Below are 20882 nucleotides of genomic sequence, written 5' to 3'. Positions count from 1 at the left end.
TGAAGGCACGCGCTTTGGCACAGAGACGTATCTGGGTTATCCAGGCTGTACCACTTACTAGCAGTCACCTAGGGTAAGTACCTTCACCTTAACGTCTTCATTTATAAGTAGTGGATGATAACAGGACCAGCCTCACAGGGCTGAATGAGCTAATAAACTTAGTGTCTGGCACACAGTTAAGAACCTGGCACTTAATAAGTGCTCAAATAAAATGTAGCTAGCATTCCCTACTATTATAAAAGAGAGGCCCATACTAAAGTTGAAAGAGCTCCAGCTGTTAGGACAGTGGGGACTGGCTGGCTGCTACTTCCCTCCCATGGATCCTCGGATCCTACAGAGCTTAATTAAAGCTCCTGAATCACCATCAACTCATTTTTTCCGTCATCCAACTACCAAAAAATCGTATCCCACTTTCAAACTACATCTGGCGTATGACCTCTTCTTACCACTTTCACCACTATCACTTGACCAAACCGCCAACATTTCTTGCCTAAGCAACTGTAATCCCACAGGCTTCCCTCTTTGTTCCATATAATCTATTCTCTTAACCAAAAGCCAGAATAGTCTTTAAAAATGAAAATCAGATATTGCACCCCTGCTCAAAACTCTCCAATGAATTCCTGCCACATTTGGAATAAACTTTTAATTCCTCTCATTTCCTAACGAGGCTCTATATGACCTGTTTACCTCTTGGCCTCATCTCCAACCATCTCCCCTTGCCTAGTCTATCCCAGCCACACTGTCTGCCTCGTGTTTGTCTAACTTCAGAAGTAAGTTTCTGTTTCAGGGCCTTTGTGTTTGCAGCTACTTCACAAGCCCCTTCCTCTTTCCTTTGCAAACTCTGCTCAAATGTTACTTCTTAGCGAGGCCTTCCCAGGCAACCTCATCTTAAAAAAAAAAAAAAAAAAAAAAAAAAAAAAAAAAAAAACACTTTCTGCTCTTACTCCTGTCCCCTTACTGTCTGTCCCTTTATCTTACTTTTCTTCTTAGCACTTAATAACACAGCTGACAACATATATTTATTTGTTTGTCTGTCTACTAGAATGTCAACTACTTGGGGGTCACAATTTTATTCTGTTTTGTTCACTGCAGTATCCACAGCATCTAAGTAGCGTATGGGACCCAGCAGGTGCTTAATAAATATTGCATTGTTTTTAATGCATGAAGAAATGAATACTACTGAGCACAGTTCCTGGGATATAGTAAATGGCTATGAGTTTGTGATGTCAATCTTAGAAATTAAAAAAATATTCAATGGAAAGACCGAAATCCTTTAGTGACACTACATAAAATGTCAAAAATAAAAAATATCATATATTCACCTGATTTCAATGTAAATACACAATATATCATACTTACTTGGAGTTTCTTCTAAAATTTCCTGAAACTTGGTTCTCTCATAATCCACCAGCTGGCGTTGAAGATGTGGTCTAAGACTTCTAATTGTAAAATTGACCATGTCCATTTTCATGAGGTCCAGGACATGAAATATTTGTCTAAAAATTTTAGAATTGAAACAGAGAAATAATTAAGAAATTACGCTGAAATTCATTAACTTTTACCTATTTTTCAGGTTAAAAAAAAACAAACCCCAAAATGGTTCTAAAATTCCAATTGCCATGTGGCAAGGCCACTTTTCAGATAAGACACTGCATATGCATTCCAAATGTATTCCTCCACAGCTCTCAAAGGACTATTTGCTTTAGCAAATATAATGCCTCCAGCTGAGCCATCACACCCCCTCAGGAACTGATAGAAAGACACCAAGAAGTATACACAATAAGTCTTAACAAAAAAGATTGGAGAAGAAATTTCCATTTGAAAGCCCCTGAAATTTTAAGGAGTCTGAACATAGTGTATATGGTTTCTGTTCCTAAGGGAATAAGAAAAAAAACAAAAACAAACAAACAAAAAAAAAACCAAGAAAATGGACAGGGCAGTGAGGCACAGGGGAAAAATACTTCCTTTAAGAGATGGGCAGCCCTGGGCTCAAATTCAGCTTTGCAACCGATCTGCTCTGTGGCCAGGCACAAATTATTCAATCTCTCTAAGCCTCAGTCCCCTCACCTGTCTAAGGAGAGGACAAGGTCAACCTTGGAGGGATTTTGTGAAGTCGATGAGATAACGAATGTAAAATGTAAGGGACTGTGGCATCCAGTAGGTGCTCAATAAAAAAACCAAGATGGATACCACATATTTGGTATCTCGCATGGGTACTAAGACAACTAGAAGCGAGGATTCTGCAACAGAAGAGCTGCAATCTGCCAGAGCTGAGCAAAATCCTCTAAGGACACATAAAGCCCTTTTTACAGATGGGGAACAGTGGCTGAGACATTATCAATGTCCAAGGTCATAAAGTAAGTTACCTGCTACATGCAGCTTCTTTCCCCTCCCTTTCCAATGCTATTACATGAAACTTAATTCTCACAGGGGCCGTATTCCCCGCCCCACCTCCCCTCAAAAAAGAAAAGTTCCCTTCAATGGCAAAAAGTGTTGCAGGCTCCTCCTTCTGGGATTGTCATGATTAGACTGGCATGATTTCACCTCACTTCGTCGGGGAAGCTGTGGCAGAGATGGCTGGCTGACAAGCAAAGCTCCACACTCCCTTTCCGGTGGGCAGATTCGAGGCTGGGAAATGTGTTTACAGACAGCAAGCACATTTCCCAGGCCCCCTTCAATCTAGGTGGGACCATGGGACTCGTTATAATCAGTGAAATGTGTCATTTCGGGGCGAAGGTGGTTAAACATTGCATATGCCTTCCCTGCCCACCAGCTGGATTTAAAGAACTGTGAGGACCTGGGCAAAGGTGGAGCTAAGGAGAGAAGGAGCCTGAGTCCTTGAATGACATGTGGAAGGTTGTCTGACCAAGAACCCCTGGCTTGAACTGTGATATGAATGAGAAGCAAACTTTCATTGGTTAAATCACCGAGAATTCAGGGTTATGTGTTATAGTAGCTAGCATTACCATAACAAAGTCTTTCTAGATCCTTGACTAGGTCACCCTGTTGGAGGCTCTATTCATCCCTTCCACTTCCCCTTGCACAGTACTTACCATGATTCTAAATCCTTGTTCCAGGCCTGTCTCCCCATTAGACTGTAGACTCCCTGGAGTCAGGAACTGTCTCTTTTTCATCTCTACATCCCCCATACCCAGCACATGCCAACTAACAACCATTAGATCACTCTATCTAAAAACCCTACGTGTACAGTAAATGATTGACTCCTTGCTTATTTGATTTTCTTCTAGGCCAAGGATTCTTCTGAGAGACCAGTTATTATTCTGTGTTCCTCAATCTCCGCATTTCCCTTCTGAGTGAACTTAGAGATATTCTAGAAAATATAAGCAACAAAAGTGCTAACCTCAGCACCTCCACGATGTTGCCAGTGGACTTTAACTCTCTGATATCATCATCTCGCACGGGGGCACACAGCTTTCCCATCGTACTGATGACATAGTTGGCCAGGCCTTGGATGTCCACAGCACTGTGCTCAGCCTGCTGCCTAATGAGGTCTGTGTCCAAAACTTCACAGATCTGGTTGCGAAGCCGGTTACCACCAGGAGTCAGAAAAGAGAGAAGAATCTGCACAGGGAAAGGAAGGAAAAATCAACAGCAATATTACATGAATAAAGGTTGTCATTTTTATTTCAATGTCTAGATGACCAAGTTCTCTGTTTATATTTTAATCCCCTGGATGCCACAGTTTACACTGACACTGGTGGATCAGAGCACTCCAGTGTCTCAACCCTAAAAAGGAAGATCTAGCTTCTGAATTAAAGTCCCCACCCTATTCATGGAAAATTATTGATACTGTTGGAATGAATGCAATTGGCAAGGAAACAATATTACTGAAAGAACTTCAAGAAGTTTACAGAAACCGTGCAAAGAAAGAACAAGTTGCAGATCATGGCTTCAAAAGAAGCCTTTAAAGAAGAGCAAACAGAATCACCCCATCGGCTTCTTTAGTATAATATGTTTTACGTATAAAGTATTTATTATATATTCTATAAGCAACCTATATTGAGTATTCAATAAGTAATAGACATTGTACTTATACACATAGCGTGTGGTCAGGAGCACAGGCTCTGAGCCAGAATGCCTCAGGTCAAATCCCTCTCCATCCCTCAAAGCTGTGTGACCCTGCATGAGTCAGGGAACTCAGTTCCTTTATGTAAAATAACAGGTGTAACTACCTCCCAGCATTACAGTAAGGATAAATGAATAATCTCATGCTTGGCCCAGAGCAGGTGTCTTGTAGAGGTTAGCTACAACTATAACTGTCATTTAATTTAATTCTTACAACTACCCTGTTAAACACTTAGGAAAATGAGACTTAAAGAGGGAGAGGCCACTGTTAAGCCAGGTTAATGCCAGTGTGTGCTCCTGACTTCTACAACCAGTATTACATGCGCTGAGCAGCACTCTGAGTTTCCTCCACTGCCCTATTTTCCCAGCCTCTGCCCCACTCCAGCAGGGGCAGGAAAAATCCCTCCCTGTGACTGAACTAGCTCAGTTTTTCAGAAAGGGTCTCTAATATTCTTTGGAGGACATGAAAACAGTCTTTGGGGGAAAACAATTACTAATTCATACAGACAAGGTCAACTCACCTCTCTGATTTCTTCAAACAGTTTGATGGCATGTTCATACTCTGGAGGCTCAGCATTCAGTTCTGATTCCAAGACATCCCAGAAGGCCTGGTGGACAATGTGCTTCACACGGCGGGCCAAGCTACAGGAGTGAAATGGATTGTTTTTCAAAATAAACATTATTTTCTCTGTTTATAAAAGAAATATGTTCGTGGTAGAAATCTTAGAAACTACAGAAGACAGAAAACAAATTGCCCATAACTCCATGATTTCCCTTGTTTAACGTATTGTTCTAACATAGAATATCCAGTATGTACAATATTATATATTTGTTTTATTTAATATTCTGTCCTAAGCATTTCTCTTAGATTTTTAAATGCTTCCTTCCTATAGCTTTCAATAAGTGCATAAAATTCTGTCCTAAGGAGATACCCTAGTTTACCTAGCTACTCTTCTACACACATTCTTAGACTTGTTACAGATTTTTGAGACGAGATGGCCAAGTTGCTCTTTCCTCAACAGCTGAAATTTCGTGGCACAGAACGGAACAGATTGGCCCCAAGGAGACATGTATCTGAAAGCCTGCCAAGTTCAGCTTGGATGTCCCATTTAAAGTTAGCCAGATGAAACTGCGGAAATAGAAGCCTCCCTAGGAAGAGCTCACAATAGAATAGGTGCCACCTTGCTTCACCCCTTATGTCAATGCCCTAAAATAGGTGGACATTAAAATACACACATCTCTACTGAACTCCTACACCATTCTGTAACAGCTTTGAAAAAAGCACGTGTTCCTCTGTACTGGGACTACTTACCATTCTTGATCTCCTCACAGGGCTATCGACCTTTCCCAGGTAGAGGCCACCACTTCTGTGAGGCACCTGCCACTACACCTAGCACCTAGCATATACTGAGCATTCGACAAATGCACGGTGTGTGAATTAATAATGTGATAGCTATGCGCATCTCCTCATTTTTCTTTTTAAAGTACAAATAGCTAAATATACAACAATGCTATGAGAAATGAAAATTAGCTTTCTGAAGAATGCGTTGAAACTGTTTCTATAACTGCGAAGACTATATTCCACTCAGCAAATTTAAATGCTTAAACTTGTTCAGCATAAATGCCATTTCCAATGTTTGAGACTCTCTTGAGCAACTACAGAACAATTACAAAGGCAAACATTGCTGGGATGGACTTTTGCTCTTGACTTTACAAGCCTCATGTACTTGGCTTGAATGGACCAATCAGGAATGAACTGAAACAGCTTTATAGCTCCCGCAGGGACATCTGAATTTAAATGTAAGTTTTCCTAAAGGCCAAAAGATACTTCTGACACCTTCGATTTTCTGGAGGTGGGGTGGAGGGATGAGATCAATTAAATCATTTATAAGCACTCCAACTGGGTAGTAGAAATCTGACTTATTTTTATAAGATTTTTCCCCAAAGAAAATATTTGGTAAAATATGAGTCATCCATATTTTAAAAAGTAACAACTTGGCCATTGTGGAAAGTCACCTAAAAATCACCAGCTCATAATATGCTATTTCATTTTCAAACACAGGTAATAACTCTGTGTGTCCTAACTCTGCATGTTGCTCCCCTTGCTTGCATTTTCTAGCTATGGGAGAAAATGAACATAACAGAATCCACATTATTCATAGTATCAAAGTATTTATGTGCAAGGCACTTGTATGTCGATGCGTGTGCATCTGAAGTGTGTACTGTAGTCCCCATCCCATCGCTGGGGAATGTGAGGCTCAGATATGGTCTCAGCAGATCAGGATTCAAACCCCGGGGTCTGTCTGATCCTAAAGTAGCTTCACTAGGGTCTATATTTGCAACTTTTGAATTTAAAGTTGCAAATGTCTCCCAACTGTCTTTTGCTATACTTCATAAAACACACGAATATCCATTTTTATTAGCCAGTCAATAAATACTTATTTATTGTGTTTCTTTATTTATTACCATTCAATATGTGGTGGACCTTGGGATATTATAATGAAAAGAAAGTCTCTGCTCTCAGAAAGCATATATGTTAGCAGAGACAGAAAGGCCAAAAAAAAAAAACAAAAAACCAAAAAACAAACAAACAAACAAAAACCCCAAAACATTAAAAATGAATAAGACAGCTGCAGAGCTACGAGGAAGAAAGAGTCAGACAATGTGGTAGACAGTGATGGAGAGGGCAATGATTTTGCCGAGTGGCTGAAGACCGCTTCTCTGAGACAGTGACCTTTGAACTGAGACTTGAACAGGGAAAAGAAAGCAGCCAGTGAGGATCTTGGGGAAGAATACTGAAAAGAGAAAGAATGACAAAGTCCCTGGGACAGGATCCAGCTGGTACACCCTGAGATGAGCAAGGAAGCCAGTGTGGCTGAAGCGCAACAGGAGCGAGGGAAAGGAGTAAGTGACAGGCTGGCGAGGGAGGGCCTTGCGGGTCACACTAAGGAGCTTATATTTGTATTCTAAGTGGACTAAAACACCATTGAAGGATTTTAAGCAAAGAAATGATCTCATCTGATTTACCCTTTAGAAAGAGCTCTATGGCTATCGTGTGGATGTGGAAGAACTAAGAATAGAGAAGGGGCAACTAGTTAGGACTGGGAGATGACGGTGGCCTGGCCTAAGGGTGTGGCTGCAGAGTTGGTATAAATGAGCATAATGACATGCAGTTATAATGGACAACCAAACAGATACACCTACTTTGGCCAGTAAGCTCAAAAAATGTCAAGGACTGTTATGAACAACATCTCTAGGAGCAGAAGGATTATGATCCACATTTCAATTAAACAAATTTTTTATATTTACTATTTTCCTGTTTTCAAACAAACAAAAACATTCTGAATGGAATCAAATATTATAAGTTCTCTTAACTGATAGAGAGAATGCCTCTGGGTTTATAAACGGCACTGTGAGGTTGAAGATTCAGTGCCATCATTCATGAGCCATCTTTACCTCTAAAGATGATTTACCTGTAGTAATAGCCACAAACCTTTTCTCCTCTCTGTCCCAGCCACTGAAGCAAGAGAGGGTGAGGGAGGACATAAGACTGTGGCTGTGACTAGAGATCCCTTGGGAATAAGGTTAACCAGGGGTGCCTATGCAGCTGATTCCTACCTCCAGAGGCTTCTGGATCACCTAGTCTTAGCACTTTGACAACTCAGCTACATTTCTTTATCTTTCACAACTTGAATATTATTCTTTAATAAGTCAATGCGCAAATATTTCTTGAGTCTGTATTATATGTCAGGTACTCTGCTAGGCAATAGGATGGAGCAAACGATATAGAACTAGTTCCTCCCTTAATAGTGCTTTTGGTCAAGTGGGAAAGACAGACATGGAACATAAAAATTCCAATGTATCTTAACAAAGGAGAGGTAAGGGGTCTTTAGCAAGGGGATATAATGTATATAGTGGGCTCACGAGTGTCAGGAAAAGCTTCCCTCAGGGAGTGACAGATAAGCTGACTCCTAAAGATCATGAGTAACACGTACCCTAGAGGAATTGTTTTAAGAACAAGTATAAGACTTGTTAGGGAATCAAAAATGTTTACTTCCAGTGGCTATTACATGAGAACTTCCAGGAATCAGTGTGAATGTGTGCGTGTATGCACACACATGTGCGCGCGCACACACAACCTGCAGCACAGTTTATGTACAACGAACACCTCTAGGTTACCTGTTCTCAGGGAGGGCATCTTGTTTCAACTGGAAGTTCTCATTGACAGCAATTTCATGAGCGAGAGTCATGTCTGCTAAGTTCCTCGCTGCAGCCATCACTTCATCAAACGTGACAATCCTGGGAGGACTAGTTGCTGAAAGAAAAACAAGGCAGTTAATGTAGAAGGAAGCTGTCATTCAGCAAAACCTCCTGACGCAGACCAAGTGTAAGTTATTTCAACACGTATTTTCAGGGTTTTACAAGTAAGAAGACTATATATGAAAATAGGTGAATTCTTCTATCTTAATACTGAAGACTTCAGAACTTTTAAGAAATTTTGATAGCTTCAGTTACTGTATTGATATTAAATTTTCAAATGTTTTTGAAATAATCTTATTCATACAGGCGATCACAAATTAATTTTTAAAAATTAAATCACTTCAATTTTTTAGTGCCTATTATATTTGTACTTATTACATGTCATATATTGAAAATTAATAAGACTACTTTTTATTCTGTAATTCATAACTCATTAATTTGAGCAGATTCAATATGAAATAACTGATTTTTTAAAACTATAATTTCTAAAAGCATAGGCAGTATAATATAACGCTTAGATGTGGTCCTAAGTTTTTCCAAACTGTAGTTATCATTTGATTTGACAGGGCTGTCCTGAGGTGATTAAATAAGATAATTTAGGAAAAGAACACAGTAAGACTCAATAAATGTAGATAATTAAAATAAAATAAGCTGTATAATCTACTTTTCGGTAGGTAGTAAATTATTATTCTGCTTATTTCTAAAGATTATTCTAAAAAATTAGTCAAATAAATCATGTCCTTTTGAAATCACTGTTGGAACTCTCAGCTTCTATTAATTAAAAATTGTTACTTCAAACAACAGGACTCACTAGCAATACTTTGCTACCTAAAATAATTTTAAGGAGGAAGTGGTGGTGGTAGAGCGCATGATGGGATACGCAGAATCAGTGAAACCCTTCTTCAGGATTCCTAGGTACCCTTTGAGAGGCATCAGCCCTGTAAATAGTATAAAGAGTAAAAAAAAGCAACAGTAAGCTAGGGGTCAGCTAGTAAATTCTTTTGCCATTCCCTATCCCATTAAGAACCTCCTTAAAAAAAGAAAGAAAAAAGAAAAAAACCTCCTTAAAAATGTCCATACCCTTTGGTTCAATAATCCAATTTCATCTAAGGAATTCCTGAAAAGGCTTTATGCAACAAGGGATTCATAAACCACTATTTGTAACAGCAAAAAAAAAAAAAAAAAAAAAGGAAACAAAGTAAATGTCCAATGACAAATAAATGGTTAAACAAATTTATGGTGCTGTCACTTGAAGTAGTAAGTAGTCATAAAAACAATATTTTAAAAATACATTATCATGAGTAAATGTTTTAGTGATAATACTAAGTGAAAAGAGTCCACACACATATACACACATATGTCTATGTGAAAAAATGAAGATATGACAAAGTGTTGCCATCTGTCATCTTTGGGTGATATAGGCAATACTGTCTTTTCTCTATACTTCCCAACTTTTCGATTTTTAAAAATGAGGACTTAAAATAAATACAAATAAACTTTTCTGAAGTGAGCATCTGATTATATTAAACATTGTTTTTTTTCTGTATTTGCTTTGTCAGTTTAAGTGTTACATTTTCTATACAATCTGCCAATTAAAAAGCTTTAAAAAAGAGACAAACACACCTGCTATACACATCTCTAGTTCCACACACAAAAAAAGGAAAAAAGGTGTCTCCCGTCACTGGGGCCACTCTTTTAACTTTCTCATACCCTGAATGTAGTAATTCTTATGGGGCCTTTTCTAGGGTGATTTGCACAACAGTTTTTGAAATTGGGCAGGAAACTCTTAAGATTATTTCACTTCCCGCCTGACCCTGGAATTGAGGCAAGTTTCCTTTCATGTAAATCAGAAATAATCAGAACACACTAATTTGAATTCATCCTTTAATGTGGCCCAAGAAATGATCTCAAGAAGGAGTGGCTTTCCACTACTTGAGAGAGACAGGTAGGGTTGATTTATAGTCACACCAAAGCAGATCAGAGACAGTGATAAAAATAAAAATGGGCAGGTTGTAAACGTTGGTGGCTATTTACTCCTGAGGGTGTGTGCAGGGCAGCTGCAGTGCCCCTGCAGTGCTAGTCCGGTCCATCTAGAGAGGAGGGGAAGTTCGTACTCTAATCTCAGTCATTTCGGAGTTTTCAAATCCAAAACACATATCTAGAACCATGCACAAACCCCCCCCCCCCCCGCCCCAGCTCTGCTCCCCTGTCGGCTTACAAGCAGGAGAGCTGGATTTGCTGGAGGAGTCACTTGTAAAGCTCTGCCTGGAGCACTCGTAGTCACTGAGCGAAGCCATGCTTTCGGAAAACCGGGAAGAGTCTGAATCACTTGGCTGGTCCTCACCCACACACTGCTTCTCACCGTTGAAGGGCATTTTCTGTCACTTGAGTGTGGGTCAAGAGATAGTACCTGCACAGACAAACAGACCCTGCGTCAACATTCTGTGGTACTTCCATCAGTGGGGCTGATGCTTCCTCCAGTGTAGACAGCCATGCCGCATGTGTCACAGCACTGGGGAGGTCCCCAGATTACCTCATGCTTCCCATAGCATCCAAGCTAGGCTATCACTAGGCCCTCAAGACTGCCTTCCAGAAAAGAGATTCCACAGCCACGGGGTGAGCTTACTCGGGACATATTCAGTGTGAACGTGGACTCTGGGAAATAACAGATCCTCAAAAAACAATGTGTTGAACACACTGTCCTCCTCCTGGGTTACTCAAACATGGGAAGGTAAGAGTGTGAGACTCTGTGGTCAGACTGCCTAAGTTAGAAGCTCATTTGGTCTTTTGTCATGTGACCTTGAGGAAGTCACTGAACTACCTATCTCATCGGTAAAGCTGGGGTGAAACACTAATCTCATAGGGTTGCTTGAAGATGAAATAGAATTCATCTTATTAAAGCGCTTAGTACAGTGCTCGAATGTTAGCTATTATTATTATTGTTCCTACATCTATTTTAAATAAAATATTTTTGAAATCAGCCCTGTTAGTTGTCTGTGAGCCTCTTGGGGAAAGAAGAAGGCCAATTAAAATCTCTGGCTGGCAAATCTGTAGGTTCTCCATCTTCCAGTGAACTGCCATAATATGAAGATCTTGGTATTTGCTTTGTACTTGGCAATTTAAGAAGCACCCACTACCAGGCACGAAAGGTCCCAATTCATAGGTAGTGGGGGAAACAGTCTCCAAGGGCCAAGGGGACTTACTAGGCCATAAAACTAGTCCTCTGACTTCATTCACTGTTGTTTCTGGGACACCAGATTGCTTCGCAGGGCAGGGCAGGGCGGGGCAGCTGGAACCGATCACCCCCTAGAAAGGCCATCCTGCACACAGGTGGCCCAGGCCTGATGAGCCCAGGAGCCTCAGCCAGGCCCGTGAGAAAGCTGGCCTTGATAGGAGTATGGTGTCGGCTGACACTGAGGGGAAACCTGGGACCGAGCAGAAAGGCATCTCAAATAGTGAATGGAGAGTAATGGTAGCAAGAGTTCACTGAGTCTCTTCGAACCTGAACCAGCCGATGCAATGAGGTGCTCAGAGCTTTGAAAGCTGCCAGAATGAGAAAACACAATAGTATGCCTGGAAAGACCTGCAGTTTCTTCAATGATTCCTTTCATATTTATTGAGTGCCTACTGTGTACCAGGCACTGAGAAGAGTAATAGTGAACAAAACAAACGAGGCTCTAATCTCACAGCTCTCAACTTCAGTTACCAAAAACGGTGTGTGCCAGACGCCAGAAAACAAGAAAAGGGAAAAAAAAACAAGGCCTTCCTGAGGAGGTATGAGAAAGGAGAGGCAGACAAGGTTGGGACTAAGGGGGAATCCAGCCTTTTGAGAGATATAGTGCCACTTTTTATCCCTTGGGTAGTAGAGACAAGGAAGGCCCGGGAAGGGACTTATAAACAGTTGAAAACCCAAGGGCACCTGTACCTGGCCTTATCTAAACAAACTTCTTCAGTCCTGCCACTCAGAAAATGCACCCTTGCTTGGCCCACCACTTTTTCAAACAGAAAACCACTAACTTGAAGGCTGCCACTACAGATTGAAGGACAAGAAGTTGAGTGTAGCTGCCGGGAAGCTACCAGGTAGGGACATTCACCTTATCCTAGAGTTCAAAGGCCAACCACCATGAACACAGGCCGTAAAATAGCCCTGAACCCTTTGCATCCTCAGAGGTGAAATAACCTCCTTTACCCCCTACAAACTAGATTCTATTTGAGCTTTAACTCCCATGTGCTGGGGGGGGAAATAGGGGAGGATGCGGAGGACCAAAGAAAAGGGTCTATTCTAATCCTTTCACTTTCACCAAACTCCAAATCCTAAATAGAATGCTTGCCCTTTTCTCTCGCTTTCCCTCTTTGCCAATATTTTACTCCTCACTGATGGCATTTCATGCAAATGCGACTTCTCCGGGAAGCCCTCCCTCTACCCTCTGGCCAGAGCTAAGGACACTCTTCTTTGTACATCCATGGCACATCTCCTGTGTCTCCACGACACTCCACGACACTGCTTAGTCCCTTGTATAGTGATTTTCCTCCCATGGCTACTTCCAACTCTCCATAATAAGGCAGGGACTGTGTCTCATCCACTGCTTGTGTCAAGAATGTGACAAGTATTCATTCGGTGTCAGCTGAATCGGAATCATTGACTCTCTCATTTGGTACAGCTTCAACCAGAACATTTGCAAACTGATATCACTACACATTGACAGGTCCAAAGTTCAAACACTGGAGCAGAGAACCCACCACCTAAATCTACCTTATTAGGTTTAAGACTCACTATTCCCTAGTCTTTATCACACTCTTAGTTGAATATCTTAAATTTTGTTTCCACTCTATTACCTTTTACTCTACTGTAACAACTGCGCTATGTATGTTCTGCTCTTAATTTCTCTTCACTTGGCTGTTTTTCCAAGTAAAGCTGAATAAAGGCTTTCCACCCATGGAAATTTATGAACTAGATTAATTCATACATTACTCCATTGGATTTATTTAACCATAAATTCATCTATTAGAATTTATGAACTGTCCATTTAGTTTCCTACTCCAGCTGAACAGCATACCTCACAGGTTTTTCAATTGTTTAACAAGGCAGCAAAGTACAATGATTTAAAAAATAAAAGACCTAGGTTAGAAGTTAGAAGTCCAGAGTCTGAAGCCTGGGTCTGCCATTTATGTGACTTTGTGCACATCACATCTGTTCTCTTCACCTCATTTTTCTGAGCAGGCAGGACCAGTTATAAGGTCCCTTTCTGCTAGGAATTGCTAAAATGCTATAAACTCAGAGTTCCATGAGGCATCGCTACATGTTCTGAAAAATTAAATGGCAGGAATGGTTAATAATGTGCAACTACATTTTTTTCCCCAACAATTCACTGAAGGTAGAGTTTCTGGCCCATGGATGCTACAGAAAACTCAAAAGCTTAAAACGGTTTAGAAACTCTTGTTTAGTTGGCAGAAGCCTCCATAGCAAATGGGGCTTTAGTGCATCTGGGCAGATACTTTTCTTTGAAGCCAAAATGCCCATTATTACTTTATTACAAAATTGCTTGTTTCTTTATATAGGCATACAATACCTAATTCATAGTGTTGGAGTGACATTTCATTTAGTCAATGTACGTAGCCTTGGAACAGTGTCTGATACAGAGTAAACGGGACACAGATGTTCACTAGTATTAGTATTATTTGCTTTTCTTGTTATCATCATTTCAGGCATTAAAAACTAGAGAGAAGAACAGTTTTATCCTGTGATGATAAAAGCATGTTTCCCTACAGATAAACAAGGCTGGCAGTTAACCTAGGACAGAACTCTTGCACTTGTTTGAAATATAAAAGCTGAAAGCAAATGGCCCATACTGGTGTAAATGGTCTTCTGCAAGTTCCTTCACATCTGTTCTTACTTTTCTTGGTCTTGGGTTTCCATGTAAGTCATTTGGGGACAGAGCTACTTGACTCAAAAGACACTGAATGCAATTAAACTGCTTTTAAAACTATTTTGGATTCTCTCTTAGAACAATGATAATGAAACCAGGCTGATTCTTTAAGAAACATAATGCTTCTCAAACTGACAAACTTAGATCTACTTGACCTTTTCCGCTGTGACTCACAAGCAAACCATACAACTTTTCAGGAAGACCACAACTCATCCTACCTGGAGGATTTACTCACTGGCCAAAGGTAAAATCAAAGGTGAAGACAGAAGATAACACCAAGGAAAGCCTCCAACACTACAGTGGGTCACTATTCAAAGAGAGTAATCACATTTTCACTGTAGTGTTCCATATTTAATAATAATAAATGCAATATTATACGATTACTTCCAAGACCAACAATGGGGATACAACAGACACTTAAATATTTATTGCTGAATGAATAAGTGGATGAATGAATGGCATTATGACCACTGACATTTTAGAGAGCAGAGAATGAAGGGGCTGGTCCTCTGTCCCACCGCAGATGGAGGGAAGATAGGCTTTTAATTTGCTAGTTGATTCTTCAATCTGTGTTCAGACTGCCAACTTTATTTCCTTTCTACGGCAAACTCTTATCTGCAAATGGTCCTACACTGGTTCAGGATGGCAAAGATCCACCAGTGGCAATGCACACGTCACGGAAGCAGTAAGAACACTGGCTCTGGAGACAGCTGGACTGGGCTCCTGATCCTGATTCTCGCTATGTACTGACTGGAGACAGGGAATTTATTGTTTTAAAATGGAGATAATAATAGTATCTACCTAATAGAATTCTCATGAAGATTAATTAAAATAGTCTATGTCAAGCATTAAACTCTTAGTAAGTGCTTGACAGATTGTCAACTATTATTTTATTCTCACTAAAAGAAGTTATGAACTCCAAAAATGTCAACGTCATAAAAACAATGAAAGGCTAAGATATATTCCAGATGGCAAGAGACTTGACAACTAAGTGCAATATATGATCCTAGACTGGATCCTGTGCTGGAGGGGAAAATGGACATTATTGGGTCAATTGAGAACATTGTAACAATACTTGAATCTACTTCTGCATTATATATTCAATTTCCTGAAGTTGATAAGTGTACTGTGACTATGTATTTAGGAATAAAGGGCCATTACGTTTGCAACTTTCGCACAAATGATTCAAATGAAAGAGAAAACAATAAAGCATACTGAACAAACTGTTAATGGGTGACTAAGAGTAAAAGGTAGACGATAGGGAGTTTTTTGTACTGTGCTTGCAACTTTTTCTGTAGATTTGGAATTATTTCTGAGCAAAAGGCTAAAAGAGATTTAAGTACTGAACTGAAACTTCAAGTCTAATTTGGAGTAGTGCAGTCTCCTGCAGTTTTTAGATTCTGATTGTTCCCATCACTGTGATAGCTTAGATGCCACTCTATTACAAAAGTTCTTCTGGACAGTCAAACTTGTCTCAATGTTCTTGAACAGTGCCTAGAAAATAAAAGAGGAAATAGTCCAGAGCCCTTCCGAAAAGAAAAAATCTATCCCTTTTAGTTCTTCTCCAGGTGGTTTCCCTTGTCCTAAGTCTCCTGGCAGTGGTTGACAGTCCCTCTGATCCGGACTCTGCCCATCTCATCCTGTACCACTCTCCCCTTAACCCTTCTGCTCCAGACACACCGGCCTTCTTTGGGTTCCTCAGACATGCAAAACTGCCTACTTTGGAGTACTTGTACCTTGTTATTCTCTCCTCTTAGGATGTTCTCCTCGATCACATGATTGGCTCCTTGTTGTTCAGATTTGAAATGTTACAACTTCCAAGCCACTTTCCCTAATATCCCCCACTCGCTCCCCTAATTTAGTCATCTAGAGCTTAGAACCCTTCCTGGAATAGAGTTCAATGATTATCATTGATGAACAAAATAAGCCACATACCTATTCATAAGACAACTTAGGTTTTCTTTCTCTTCTGCTTCATTCACATTACTCATATTCTCATTATACAGTCATTCAAAGTACTACGATTGTTTGTCTTCCCACTAAATTTTAAGGTGCTTGCAAGGAGGAGCTCTATCTCCACTCTTTAATTCTCTGTACCTACCTCAACCTATTTCTCAGACATCAATAATTCAAACTAGCAAAGATTCACAATTCCGGCGATTAAAGAAACATTTATATTGTGTCTTTCCGCCCTCTTAAAGCCCACTGATAGCAAATAACAACTCAAGCTAATGGTTATTAAGTGCTTATTACGACCCAGACCCCATGATAAGCGCTTTAAATGTTTTATCTCCTTGAAATTCATTACAACCTTGCTAGCTAAGGTATCATTATTATCCTCATTTTATAAATAAGAACTTGACGCTCAGAAAAGTTAAATTACTTGCCCAAGGATTCACAGCAGCAGCAGAGGCATGACTCAAATCCAGGTAGCGGATCCCTAAAGCCCATGTTTTCTACCACTCTGGGATGGCTGGAGAAAATGCAGTGCTCATTCTTTCCATTCCCACCCTGACAAATTGATCAACCCATCGCCACCACGTGAACATTTGCACATGTAGCAGCAAGCTGACCTTACCTCGGGGTGCCTGCTGCTCAAGGACTATACCGTGAAGGGCATCGCTTAAAGAGTCTATTGTCCAAAATAACTTCCAATCGCTCCACAAGAGTGACTGAAAATCCTCTATCAGGAAGCACTGCAAAATTCCTAGTTAAAACCCAAATATCAAAAGGGTTATCTGCTTATAACTAGTGCAAGTCAAAAAAAATAAAAATTAAAGTGAGTTATTTGGATTATTCAGCAGTGCCCTGAGGGATGGAACCCATCCAGCTAAGGTTATGTCATGGAAAACAGAAATTTCAAGAAACATGTAGGCATCATCTTTGAAGACCCAATCAAGGTAAGGTGCCAGGACAAGCATTGATGTATGTGTAGTAAACGGAAAGGAGGCCTGGCAGTAAGACTGGGGCTCTGAAGAAAAATGCAGTGGTGTGGAAAATCTGCATCTTTTTCAAAATGCTGCTTTACAACCAGTTTCAAAAGGCAGTGCTAAAAAGCTGTTTATCTGCTACAAAGCAAAAACCACAGAGCAGAGAGATAGGTGCCTGCTCCATTCAGTTAGAGAATACTGGTCTTCATCAAATTAGAGCCAACGAAGAGCTAGATAAAAGTCAACAAACCAGCCATTGTTTTAAAAAGCAGATGTTCGCACTACACATGACAGCATCAAGAAGCATTTCTAGGCACTTTTCACACTTGAAAACACATCTCCCCCTACCTCTAACTGGCCTGTTTTAAGTACCTGTGCTTCTCCCTCTGGAGTCGTCAACTCCTCACAAAATGGCATTGAAGCTGCTTCCACACATGACTAGGTATCTTTAGCTCTGGGCCACTTCAAGTCAGGCCACCTCTCCGGGTGCCAGGGTGATGTATGAAATCCCTAGAGGCAAGAGGGAAAGGCAAAGCAGGGAGCTTCCTAAAGGGAGAACCACTGTCCTAACCTCATTATGGCTGGTAGGCAGCGAAGAGCAATGTCTCTGGGTGGGACAAGATCATAAGACCGCGGGATCTTGGGGACTGATGAGCCAACTGGGGACAAGGACAATTTTTCTAGTTTCTTCAAGGTGAAAGTAACATAACCACCATCCTAGATAATGTTTCCCAAACTTGTCATTTGAATACCACTCTTCACATCTCTTTCCATATTGCCATCCTAAGCCATACACTAGTTTATCAATCACTTCTTTTTTTATCTTTACCAGATTTTTGCATTTAAGTACATTTATTTTTTTAAAGGAAACTTTGTAGCATTGTGAAATCTCTCGTTTACTAGCAGCTTTTCCTAACACTAACGAAAACACATAACCACGTTCGTCCACGTGCCACCTCAAATCAGCGCTGTTAACCCCAGTGGTGCCACCCAGAGGGGCAGCTTTGGAAAACACGAGCCATCCCTGAGAGGCCAGGGGTTGGATCCGGGCCTCACTGGCACTTCCCGCCGCTTTCCCCTGAGGGGTAACGTCGAGGGGCCGCACCGGAGTCTGCACCCCCACCCCGCCCACGTCCTCCCGCAGCCTCTCCCCTCCAGCAGCACGTTTCCTGTCAAAACAAACCCTTGGGGGAGGGGACAGCGGAGGTCCAGCCGAGTGCCGAGGAAACCCGGGCAACAAACCCAAACACACGCTTCGGGCCCCGCCCGGCCCTCACCGCGGTTCGCTTCGCTCACTCCAGCGGGGCCGGGGGTCGCAGGCGAGGAGGTGACCCTCCTGGAGGCCGGATGGTGGGAAGCCGCTCGCAGAGCGGTCGCTGGCACGGGCCCAGCGGGATGTAAACAGCGGCCCAGCGGCCGCGACCCCGCCGCCTCCAGGGCCCCAAGCCCGCGGCCACCCCGACACCCGCCGTGGCAGCTCGGCGCCCGCGCCCTGCTCCCACGCGGGACGGCGGTTCGAGGTCAAGCAAGGGGATTGGGGGAGCAGGAAACGGGGCCCTCTCGCCGCTGGCCCCGGCGTCCCAGTGCGGAGTTTTGCTGTGAGGCAAGCGAGGGAGGCTCTTGGGCTGCCCCGAGGCGACGGGTCCCCGTCCGCCGACCCTGGCCCATCACTTCAGGGCCGGCGACCCCCTCCCCCGGGATGGATACGCACCGGACGCGGCGCGGAGACGACCGGAGGAGAAGGGCGACTGGGCGAGCCTGGGTCAAGGCTCCCTGGGTGTCCCCTCACCCAGCACAGCACTAGAACCTCCAAAACTCCCCAGTCCAACCACCCCCAGCCTCCCCGGCTCCCCACGCGGTATTTAAAGGGCCGGGGAGGGACTCAAAGGTAGCAGCCACGACGTGACCATCGCGTAACCAGCGAGTGGGGGGAAGACAGCACGGGGGACAGGGGAATCCAAGGCGCTTCGGGCTCCCCTAGCAGATCTGGCAGATTTGACCTACTACAGAACATGTTCTCTCATATTAGGATGAAAGAAGCCGGAGAGAGCTTGGATCGAAGGTGTTTTCAGTGCGAGAGGGAAAGCTCCCCCCCGCGGGCCGGGAGTGGTGCGGCCCGAGGACTGCTAGGGGAGGGGAGAGAAGTGTTTACGGAACTGGGGCAGCCTTGCGGCCAGGGGCGCCCAGCGTTGGAGGCGGGGCCATCGGGGAGCTGGGGGCGGGGAATGATGGGGGCGGAGCCGGCGGGGAGCGGCAGGAGGGGCGGAGCCAGGGCGCAGGGGACCCGACCCAGCAGCCCACGGATCCGTTTGTGAACCGCTGGACTAACCCCCATGGGCTGCCCCGGGCGCACTAGGGTGGACATTGCTGCAAGCTCCCCGGCCGCGGGTGGAACTTTTACCACCCGAACACCCTTCATCTAGACGGGGCCATTCAAACTGGACGGGTGCTCACTATCACACCATCCACACATAGAGAGGACAACCCAACCGACAACGTGGCAAGTGCGTTCCCATGCACGTCCGCAACCAAGCGTGTCACCCACGTTTCTGTCTGCACTTCCACATCAACACGGGTCCAGATTTGCATACGGCTGGACCAGAAGATTAACTCCTGCGAGTCCCACCCATCCAGGCTCTCTGACAACTAACCAACCTCCTGTGCATGCGAAAGATAAAACATCTTACTTCCTCTAGGGTTCTTGGCAGCACCTAACTTTCTGTCCGGGAGAAGTTTCGACATTGGTTAATGTAAATAAGCAGTGCAAGGATGGGCTCTGTGCGGTCAGGCCTCCTGCTCAGCTCTTGCTGTGGGCGTGCTTCAGGGTGTGCAGAAATACCCCGGCCAACTCTCACACAGGAAAGCCGCTCTATACCATTGGTGTTATTTAGGAGATAGTTTGATGCAGGGATGTAAGTGAATTTTTTATAGGAGGAAGGATTTCTATTCAGCGCTGAACTGACATCTAGATTGTGGTGGCAAAATTGCTTCTGGAAATGAAACCAGACAAGCAACATTTTAAAGGAGGGTAGAAAGCCAATTGTCCTAGATGGAATAATTCAGTGTTACAATATGGACTCGTCTTGGGTTCAAACCCCGGCTCTGACATTTACTACTCATGATACCTTGGTCAATGAGATAACAGTGATAACTCTCTCATTGGGTTATTGTGAGGATGAAATGAGATAAAGCTCGTGAAGTCTTTAGAGCTGCACACAGTAAGCACTCAATTAGCGTTAGTTATTGAAACAATTTAGCGAACTTCTCTAAACTTAGCTGGCGATCTGTATAAATTTTTATTTATGTCTCCTTATGCCACTCTCTCCTCCCGTCTCCCATAATTTACGGCTTGATATAAATCAAGAGATTAAAGAGAAAATGCTGTTGCCACCAGGTTCTTTCCAGGTACTTTCATGCCCTTGTTTATACAGTATGTTGAAGTCAGGATGACAGATGCCTCCAACTTCGATTCTTGCCAAATAACAACCACCTCACAACTGCCATCCACACCCTAAAATCTCCGCAATAGAAAGATTAACCAAAAATATCCCTCAAATTTCTGGACACTGTGACAATGACACATGTAGCTTTGTTTCCTTTGTTAGCTTTGTAGGAGCTTGTTAAATATTATTTTGCTCTATTACATAACTTGGCGCTGGGGTGAGCGTGAGTCAAGAGA

The 20882-nt window shown here is 42.6% G+C and overlaps 1 protein-coding gene across 1 annotated transcript in view; it reads right to left on the bottom strand.

Moving 5' to 3' along the window:
- Positions 1-19060, bottom strand: part of TCP11L2 (t-complex 11 like 2) — a 36952-nt gene extending 17892 nt beyond the window's left edge. The window contains exons 1-6 of the mRNA XM_016148082.2: positions 18915-19060; positions 10565-10756; positions 8266-8401; positions 4608-4728; positions 3362-3582; positions 1360-1496 (exon numbers count right to left, since the gene is read on the bottom strand). Coding sequence (XP_016003568.2) covers positions 1360-1496; positions 3362-3582; positions 4608-4728; positions 8266-8401; positions 10565-10721 — 772 coding nt within the window. The 5' untranslated portion in view covers positions 10722-10756; positions 18915-19060. The remainder of the gene's footprint in view (positions 1-1359; positions 1497-3361; positions 3583-4607; positions 4729-8265; positions 8402-10564; positions 10757-18914) is intronic.
- Positions 19061-20882: the final 1822 nt, after the last annotated feature.

This window comes from Rousettus aegyptiacus, unplaced genomic scaffold, assembly GCF_014176215.1.
Source record: "Rousettus aegyptiacus isolate mRouAeg1 unplaced genomic scaffold, mRouAeg1.p scaffold_m13_p_2, whole genome shotgun sequence".
In the NCBI taxonomy this organism is placed as follows: domain Eukaryota; kingdom Metazoa; phylum Chordata; class Mammalia; order Chiroptera; family Pteropodidae; genus Rousettus; species Rousettus aegyptiacus.
This window is presented reverse-complemented; position numbering and strand designations above follow the sequence as displayed.